At 50.1% G+C, this 10,045-nt stretch overlaps 1 protein-coding gene across 41 annotated transcripts in view; it reads right to left on the bottom strand.

Moving 5' to 3' along the window:
• Positions 1-7,450: 7,450 nt before the first annotated feature.
• Positions 7,451-10,045, bottom strand: part of BANP (BTG3 associated nuclear protein) — a 129,308-nt gene continuing 126,713 nt past the window's right edge. For all 41 annotated transcript variants that reach the window (XM_016930341.4, XM_054668558.2, XM_054668560.2 and 38 more), the window contains one exon: positions 7,451-8,112. In XM_016930341.4, the coding sequence (XP_016785830.2) occupies positions 8,041-8,112 (72 nt within the window). In that variant the 3' untranslated portion in view covers positions 7,451-8,040. The remainder of the gene's footprint in view (positions 8,113-10,045) is intronic.

Genomic DNA, 10,045 nt, shown 5'->3' with positions numbered 1-10,045 from the left:
AGTACGGTGGCGCCATCTTGGCTCACTGCAACCTCTGCCTCCCGGGTTCACGCCATTCTCCTGCCTCAGCCTCCCGAGTAGCTGGGACTACAGGCACCTGCCACCACACCCGGCTAATTTTTTTGTATTTTTAGTAGAGATGGGGTTTCCCCGTGTTAGCCAGGATGGTCTTGATCTCCTGACCTCGTGATCCGCCCGCCTCAGCCTCCCAAAGTGCTGGGATGACAGGCGTGAGCCACCGCGCCCGGCCAGTTTGGTACTTTTTAAGTGTCCAGTTCATCGCTGTGGGGCTGTTTCTATTCTCTGTTATTTCCATAGGTTTTTATTTACATTGTTTTCTCTCCTTTGCCTGATTGTTTCTGTGTGCTGGATACCGTATTTGCAAAATTGCTCACAGACATAATTTAGCATTATCTTCCTCCCAGAAGGATTAGTGTTTGCTTCTGCCTGGCAGCTGGGGACACCAGCCGTGCAAGACCACGTCAGTCCAGGGTCATGACTGGGACGATGTGAGGCTGAGTGGCAGCCCCGGGAGACTCAGGGTGCAGCCCTCCCAGGATTCGGCCCAATGGGAAGGGGAACACTGGGGCCCTCGTCCTTGGCAGCCCCAGGTCCCAGTGCCCATCCCTCCGGCTGCGAGGCTGGCCAAGGCCCCACACACCCCCCCAGGCAGCACTTGCCAGGGCAGCCACCAGCCCAGGAGAAAAGTGACTCCGGGGCTGCCCCGATGCCCAGGCGCTCTCCTTGCCCAGACCCTTGACTAGGAGGGCTGCACTCCCGAGACTCTCAGCACATTTGTACATTTCAGTCAGCTTTCCTGTTGACCCCGAGCAGGGCCAGTGACACTGCCAAGTGGACACCCCCCAGGCCAGGCCCCCGTCCTTTCCTGCCTTCTTTTGGACAGACCATGTATTTTTCTAATTGCAGCTTTCACCTCTACTAGCGTGGAAGTTACATATGCTGGGTGTAGCCTTTAATGGGTAAGGGATCCTGAAGTTGCTTTTACATATGCTAATTCTTATCTTTTCCTCTTTTTAAGCCCAAGACCTCTTCTTTTATAAATTGAGTTTTTGGCCTGCCCACACATTTACCATTTTCTCTGCTCTTCCTCCCTTCCCCATCTCAGATCTTCTGTCTGGAACCGCGGTCCTCCCGCTTCCTGTAGTCTTACAGCGTCTCATAGTGCAGGTCTGCCCGTGGCCAGCTCTGGCCCTTTGTGTTTTAATATATATATTTTTTAATTGAAGAATGACATTGTGAAGTGTGCAGATCATAGCACACCGTCTCAAAAAGTGAATACACGCAGACTGGGAAACAATGCCAGCCTCCTGGAAGCCCCCTGCCTCGCTCCTTCATCCATGCCTCCTCTCCCTCTGCAGAGAATGCCTCACCCACTGATGATTTCATTGGTTTCTGAAAGGGGCAGACAGGATCACGCTGCATGTCTGTGTCCCACGTCACGCACACGTGCAACTCGCTGGTGTGACTGTGGGAGCCGCGAGCCCCTCTTTTATGTTGCCGCAAAGTCTTCCATGGGACGAGCAGCAACTCTGCGTTGGTGATGGGTGTCTGAGGCTCTCCAGGATCGGGCTGACCATGGCTGCCAAGGCCATCCTGGCGGTGTCTCCTGAAGCCCACTTGCCGTTTCTGATGGGCACACCCAATATGGGCTGCTGCAGCCTCGGTGGCCTCAGCTGACTTGGCAGAAGGCACCGCACCGTCTTCCACCCCACCAGGGTGTGGGGAGGCCCAATTGCTCACACCCTCCATGGTGCTGGCCTTTTACACCTTAGGGATTCTAGTGGTTTTCATTTGACCAATGAAGCTGAGCACTTTTTCACATTTACTGGCCATTTGGAGGCCTTCTCTTAGGTGACTCTTCATGTCTTTGGCCTTTTTCCTTTTTTTGGTAGAGGGGAAAATTCACTGTCAGATAACCCAGCAGCAATGAAGGCAGGCAGGCTTCCGAAGAGGATGAGGAAACTCTGGTGTCTGCTCCTGGCAGAACAGAGTCCATAAATTGACCAATTTTTTTTTTTATTTTTTAATTTTTTTCTTTTTTGAGACAGAGTCTCACTCTGTCACCCAGGCTGGAGTGCAGTGGCGTGATCTTGGCTGATTGCAACCTCCACCTCCCAGGTTCAAGTGATTCTCCTGCCTCAGCCTTCCAAGTGGCTGCGATTACAGGCATGCACCACCATGCTTGGCTAATTTTTATATTTTTAGTAGAGACGGTGTTTTGCCATATTGGCCAGGATGGTCTCGAACTCCTGACCTCAAGTGATCCGCCCACCTCGGCCACATTTTCTTTATCCAGTCTATCACTGATGGGCATTTGAGTTGATTCCATGTCTTTGCTATTGTGAACAGTGCTGCAATGGACATATGCATGCATGTAAATTAGTTCAGCCATCGTGGAAGACACATGTGGCAGTTCCTCAAAAACCCAGAATCAGAAATACCATTCGACCCACCAATCCCATTACTGGGTATATACCCAAAGGAATATAAATCATTCTACTATAAACATGGCAATTTCCACAAATCTCTGCTTGGATTTTCACTGAAATTGCACTGAATGTTCCATTTAGAGAAAATCATCATCTTTACGATACTGAGGCTTCCATTCACCAACAGGCTACATCCCTCCTTTTCTTTTGTTTTTTTTTTTTTAGGTTTTCCTCACTTTCCTAATATTTTATAGCTTTCTGTCCCAGACATCTTTTGTTAAATTTCTTAGTGTCTATAATAACATTTGTAAGTGATTATTACTGTTCGTTTCTGGAATTTAGAAATATAATTAGTGTTTTGTATGTTGGCCTTGTGGGCAGGAATTTTGTAAATTCACTTATTAACAGTTTGCTTGTGAGTTCCTTTGGATTTTCTTCACATATAACCATATCACCTGTAAATACTGACAGCTTCATTTCTGGTTTTAAAGCCTTTTAAGCTTTTTTTTTTTTTTTTTTTTTAACAGTTTCACTCGTCGCCCAGGCTGGAGTGCAATGGCATGATCTCAGCTCACTACAACCTCCGCCTCCCAGGTTCAAGCGATTCTCCTGCTTCAGCCTCCCGAGTAGCTGGGATTACAGGCATGCCCAGCTAATTTTGTATTTTTAGTAGAGATGGGGTTTCTCCATATTGTTCAGGCTGGTCTTGAACTCCCAACCTCAGGTGATCCACCTGCCTCAGCCTCCCAAAGTGCCGGGATTACAGGTGTAAGCCACCACACCCGGCCCTTTTAAGCCTCTTTTCTTGCCTTGGTGTGCTAGCACATCGCAGTGAGGGGCAGCCATCTCAGGGAACGGGAGAGGGGGGTGGGGGCAGCTCTCCACTTTCCACCCTTGAGTGGGCTGCTTGTTGTAGATTTCTTATAGATACCTTTGATCAAATTAAGGAAGGTCCTTTCTATTCCTGGTTTGCTAAAGGTTCTCTTAACCCATTTATGCCTGAAGTCACCTACTGCTTGGCAATGAGCTCGAGCAGTAGGATATAAAGAACTCCCACATGCTTGGCATTCCAATAATGGAACACTAGGCATAGTTCATCATGAATGGGTGTTGAAGTTTACAAATTACTTTCCTGCCTTTATTAAGATAACCATATAGTTTACCTCTTTTGTTAGTGTGATGGATTACATTGACTTTTAAAATATTATACCAACCTTGCATTCCTGAGCCCAACTTGATCATGACATATCATCCCTCAATGTCACTGGATCAGGGTTATTTATATTTTGTTTAGGGTTGCTTAGGATGTTCAAGAGAGACACTGGCCTGGATTTTCTGTTTTTCTTTGAAACATCCTTTTCAGGGTTATGCTGCCTCATAAAACAAGATGGGAAATGAGAGTCTCGTGTTTTTTTGTTTTTCTTTTTTTTGGTTGTTTTTTTTGGTTCTGTGGAAGACTTTTAAAAGATCATTATTCTTTCTTAAACATTTGGAAACACGTAACATTGAAATGCTGAGCCTGGAGTTTTTCTTTGTGACAAGATATAGGTAAGATTTCTGAAAGACAGGAGCTAGTAAGATGTTCTATTTCTTCTGATAGCAGTTTTTTTCTAATAATTTGTCAATTGCATTTAACGTTTCCCACTGACTTTTGAGACAGCCTCAAGTTTTTATGTCTGAAGGGTTTGTAGATTCTGACATTGTAATTTGTCCCTGCTCTCTTTTCTCTGACTAGTGTACCAGGGCTTTCTCAAGTGTACTAATCTTCTCAAAGAATCCAATTTGGTTTTGTTGGTTGTATCTACTCTATGTTTTGTGCCTCATTTCCTTAATTTTTCCTTGTCTTTAAGCTTTTCTCTAATACAACTGTCGATGTATTCCCCGAGTTTTGATCAATTTGCATTTGTCATTCAGTTACAAATACCTTCACATGTCCAGTTTTCTTTCTTATCTGACCTAGGGGTTATTTAAATGTTTGTTATTTAACTCCCAATCATTCAGGGATTTTTCTACTTTTCTTCTCATTAATTTTTGCCTTAATTCCATTTGGTCACAAAACACATTCTGCAAGCCCCCATCCTGTGGCATTGAGGTGGCTTCACAGTCTAGTGGGTGGCAATTTGGAGAAGAGCGCGTTCCCTGAGGTTGCTGGGCGTGACATTCCTCACACGTGACTTGGGTCAAGGTGCTCGTCACCTTGCTGCAGTACCTTGCATCTCTACCAACGTTTTCTATGCCTTGTTTCTGAAGTGTTTGTCATAGTGAATTCCAGGACTTAAAATTGCACGACCCTTGGCCGGGCATAGTGGCACATGCCTGTAATCCCAGCTACTCGGGAGGCTGAGGCAGGAGAATCGCTTGAACCCAGGAGGCAGAGGTTGCAGTGAGCCGAGATCATGCCACTGCACTCCAGCCTGGGTAACAAAAGCGAAATTCCATCTCAAAACAAAAACAAAAACAAGGCCGGGCGCGGTGGCTCACACCTGTTATCCCAGCACTTTGGGAGGCCGAGGCAGGCGGATCACGAGGTCAAGAGATTCAGACCATCCTGGCCAACATGGTGAAACCCCATCTCTACTAAAAATACAAAAATTAGCTGGGCGTGGTGGTGTGTGCCTGTAATCCCAGCTACTCGGGAGGCTGAGGTAGGAGAATCACTTGAACCCGGGAGGCAGAGGTTCCAGTGAGCCAAGATCACACCACTGCATTCCAGCCTGGGCGACAAGAGTGAAACTCCGTCTCAAAAAAAAAAAAAAAAAAAAAAAAAAATTGCACGGCCCTTCCAGCCTTTTTCTGCAGGGCAATACAGGGGCTTTAAAACAATTCACCTCCCTTCATCCATGGCCCAAGTTACACAGTAATGTTTTCCAGTATTTTGTTTTTAAAGTTTCAATGAAATGATTTATGTATGTTTATTATTCTCTTTGTCCATCACTCCATCTTACTGTAGGTACCTCCCCTGGATTCATACTCCTGCTCTTCAAGAAAAATTCCTAACAATTCCCTGTAAAGGAGGTGTCATCGGAAATGACAGCTTTTTTTTTTTTTTTGTGAGACAGGGTCTTGCCCTGTCACCCAGGCTGGAGTACAGTGGTATAATCATAGCTCACTTCAGCTCAACCTCTTGGGCTCAAGTGATACTCTCACTTCAGGAACTCAAGTAGCTGGGACCACAGGTGCGTGCCACCACACCCAGCTCATTGTTTTGTATTTTTTTGTAGAGATGGGGTCTCACTATATTGCCCAGTCTGGTCTCTAACTCCTGGGCTCAAGCAATCCTCCCACCTCAGCCTCCCAAAGTGCTGGGATTATAGGCGTGAGCCACCGCACCCGGCCTCAATTTTTGTTTATACATTTTTTTTTAAGTATCACCTAACTCTTTATTTTTGTAATTCTGAGATAATTTATATGCCAACAAATTCGCCCTTTTAAGTGAAGGATTCAGCGACTTTCAATTCCACAGCATTCTAATCACCCAAAAAGAAACCCCATGCCCATTCGCAGTCACTCCCAATCCTGCCTCACCCCAGTCCTTGGCCACCACGACCCGGTCTCTCTGCAGTTGTCTTTTCTGGACATTTCGTATCAATGGAATCAAACAGTAAGTGGTCCTCTGCACGTGGCTTCACTTGGCACAGCTCCTCTGAGTGCTGGCCAGGCTGCAGCACGCATCCGTGTTCTGTTCCTTCACTTGGCTGGATGACGTCCCATTCTTTGGACAGTCAGCTTTGTTTCTCCCTTCATCTGCTGATGGAAACCCAGGTTGCGTCTACCCTGTGGCTGGTATGAGCCGTGCTGCTGGGCACAGCCAGGCACAAGTGCATGTGTGAGCAGCTGTCTTCAGAGCTCCAGGGTGGATCCCCACAAGTGGAACTGCTGGGTCAATTGGTGGCATGTCACCAGCATCCTGAACAACAGGTTCACTGAAGACCCAGCCCCACACCGAGAGCTCCCTCCTCTGCACCAGTGGCTCCCCCTCCACCCAGCGGCCAGTGGGTGCCCACGCCTGCTGCCTTGCTTTCATCCCATCGCAGGCATCTGTCCTTTCTCTCTGGCTGCTGTCAAAATTATCTCTGCCTGTGATACTTGCGTGTGTCGAGGCAGAGACTGATGTTCGTTTCTCCTTGGGGTTCTATTCTACTTCCTGAATCCTTGAAATGCATCTTCTTTCTGTTCTCTCCATTCTCTCCTGGGATTCCAATCATACACGTGTGGATTTGACTTTCTACACCCTGCCTCCCAGCTGGTCCTTTCTGTCTCCTGGAGAGTGGCCAAGGTCCGGTGACCTCCTGGGAGGCCTCGGCCCGGCTCCTTGTGGTGGCCATCTTCAGAGGCGGCCCCACCACGATAGAGACGCAGAACCCATGAGCGCCATCCCCCTTTCGAGAGCAGCTCATCCCAGACCCTCACCCCCAAGGGGACCCAGCCCAGGATCCTGACGGGGTGGAGCAGGCTGGAGCTACGACCGTCTGGATGGCAACGCGGAACTCCTCCCAGAGAAAGCCCAGAGAGGCCCCGCTCTAAGTCAGCGAACGCGGCTCCACGTAGGCCCTTCCCAAGCCCCTAACGCAACTGCCACAACGGTGTGGGTGAAGCAGGCCGGGCCCGGCTGGTCACCAGGGATTCAAACTGCCTCTGGCACTTCTATTTGCAGATATTATCTCTGCCTTAAAAAAATCTGTAAATAGTAGGGCCTGCCTCTGTGGCTGCAACTTTCTCTAAGGACCCCAGGACTGTGCCTTCTGGAGCTGGCAGAACTCTGTGGTTTATGAGAACAAGAAGTTCCACAGCTGTGTCCTAAACCAGGTTTCCCCTCGGCAGTGCCTACGACGCGGAAACAGAACTGACTGTCCCGGGGTGCCCACACCTACTGTCTGCACAGTGGAGAGGGCAGCACAGTGGAGAGGGCAGCACTGTGGCCTGAAGGCCAGCGAGCCCAACCTCCCAGGGACAGGCACTCTCTGGCGAACCGTCTCGCAGGAGGAAAAGCATAAGGCTGCTGTGGTCATAAATACATTTTATTTCATTAGAAATGCATAATTACAGTGTTTAAGAGCATTTCCCCTAGAAAAGTAGGTCAGCAATACCCCATCGGAACCGAGAGCTGGCTTTGCAAACACCTGCCTCATGACACTGGACAGAGCACACAGCAAAGGGCTCCCGTCTCATGACACTGGACAGAGCACACAGCAAAGGGCTCCTGCTACTCCCCTGGGATTTTTTTTTTCAAATTTTCTTTTTTGTTATAAACACCATAGCAAGTTAAAAAAAGCTGTTTAAACAGAAAAATATCATAGTTCTTGATTTCCCGCGCATATGCGACGCTCTCCGCACTGTGCCTCCCCTCGTCCTCCGACACCAACAGCACGACTCAAACGAAAGGGGTCTCCGGCTGGGGGCGGCGGCGGCTGCTCTTTCAGTTGATAGGATGCTGTTCCCCGCGGATGTTCCCCGCGGAGGCAGCGGCCTTCAGACGCACTTCAGCAGAACACGTGCAGCCGCTGCCTGTGCCGAGGCCGTGAGAGCAGGGCGCGTGGGGGCCGGGCCGTAGGCGGAGCCGGCGAGGGGCTCCTGGTGCCATGGGCACCGCTCACTGGATCTGGATGGCCCCGTGCTCGAGCTGCATCTCCGGCTGTAGCGTGGGCTGCAGGGCTTCGGCCGTCTGCAAACAGGAGAAAGGAGGGACTTTCTAGAAAAATACCCAGCACTGCATGGCCAGGGGCTGTCATGAACAGCCAGTGACTTTAAGGCAGAATGAGAAACACGCACACAGGAGCGCGAAGGAGCCCTGACGGCCCCAAGGCTCACCCGACTTGGTACACAACGCCTGGCTCCCAGCGGAACGACGCGCCCACGACCCTGGCGCCCAGGGCGGCTCCGGCACACCCAGGCCCCGGCCCGCCCCCGACATGGACTCGGTCACCGGGGCCGGCGCGGCAGCTGCTGCTGCTGCTGCCTCTCCACCCCCAACCCGCTGCCTCACTGGGAAGTAATCTGGAAGTGGAGAACATCCTGGCCCTCCCGAAGATATTTCCCTGAAGCTTCAGGTACCATTTTGCCTTCCTATAAACATTGTCCCAGTGTTTCAACAAAGGATTTTCGGGGCAGCTATGTTTCTTCCCTCAAAGATACAAGTTCTGGTCAACGAGTTACAGATATTAAAAGGACTTCAAGTACGAAATCACAGCTTTATCTTAAAATGAGTTAAAGGAGGTCGGGCGCAGTGGCTCATGCCTATAATCCCAGGGCTTTGGGAGGCTGAGGCGGGTGAATCACTTGAGGTCAGGAGTTCAAGCCTAGGCTGGCCAAAATGGTGAAACCTCGTCTCTACAATAAATACAAAAATTAGCCGGGTGTGGTGGTGCACACCTGTAGTCCCAGCTGCTAGGGAAGCTGAGGTAGGAGAATCACTTGAACCCAAGAGGCAGAGGTTGCAGTGAGTTGAGATTGCACCACTGCACTCCAGCCTGGGCAACAGAGCCAGACTCCATCTCAAAAAAAAAAAAAAGAAAGTAAAGGAAAAACATACAGTCTTGGAATAAGTCACTCATCCTCCAGCTCAGCCACACAGAACACGCCCCAGGTGGAGGAGCCCACTCTAGGGCTGCCGTGCACACTCCCAGAAGCTTCAGCTGGAGGGCACAGGAACCACAAAGGAAGAGCCAGGAAGCCACGAGCCCACAGCCGAGCCCACGGGAGGAAGAGGCCTGGCAACTTCTACTATAGTTAAGGTCCTGCTTCATTTTATTTTTTAGAGATAGGGTCTTGCTCTGTTGCCCAGGTTGGAGTGCAGTAGTGCAAGCACACCTCACGGCTGCCTCGACCTCATCGGCCCAAGTGATCCTCCCACTTCAGCCTCCCAAGTAGCTGGGACCACCAGTGCACACCACCACGCCCGGCTAAATTTTTTTGAGACAGAGTCTCACTCTGTCACCTAGGCTGGAGCACAGTGGCGCAATCTCGGCTCATTGCAACCTCCGCCTCCCAGGTTCAAGCAATTCTCCTGTCTCAGCCTCCCGAGCAGCTGGGATTACAGGCACCTGCCACCATGCCTGGCTAATTTTTGTATTTTTAGTAGAGATGGGGTTTCACCAGGTTGAGCAGGCTGGTCTCGAACTCCTGACCTCAGGTGATTGGCCTGCCTCAGCCTCCCAAAATGCTGGGATTACAGGCGTGAGCTACCGTGCCCGGCCCCAGCTAATTTTTTTACGTTTTGTAGAGATGGGGGTCTCGCTACGTTGCCCAGGCTGGTCTTGAAGTCCTGGGCTCAAGCAACGCCCCTGCCTCGGCCTCACAAAGCACTGGGATTACAGGCATGAAACACTGCACCTGGTCCAGGTTGTGCTTTTTCAAGACAAATGTCAAATGACACTCGATATACTGTTCCCTGGATGGAGGAGGGGCCTTCCAGGGTAGGATGAGGGGTCAGTATGAGGACTGTCTCCTGCGAGCCCGGCCACAGCTGGGAAGGCCTAACGGGAAGGGGTGAACCTCAGCTGGAATGGAGGAGCCACACCAGGGCCCTGGGGTGGGTGGCTGCAGGCCATGGGAGGTTGGGGTAGGGGGGCCACCGCCTGGGATGCAAAGCCCCTTCC

Source organism: Pan troglodytes, chromosome 18 (genome assembly GCF_028858775.2).
Source record: "Pan troglodytes isolate AG18354 chromosome 18, NHGRI_mPanTro3-v2.0_pri, whole genome shotgun sequence".
Taxonomy (NCBI): domain Eukaryota; kingdom Metazoa; phylum Chordata; class Mammalia; order Primates; family Hominidae; genus Pan; species Pan troglodytes.
The sequence above is the reverse complement of the archived record's forward strand: the minus strand, read 5'-3'. Positions and strand labels throughout refer to the sequence as shown.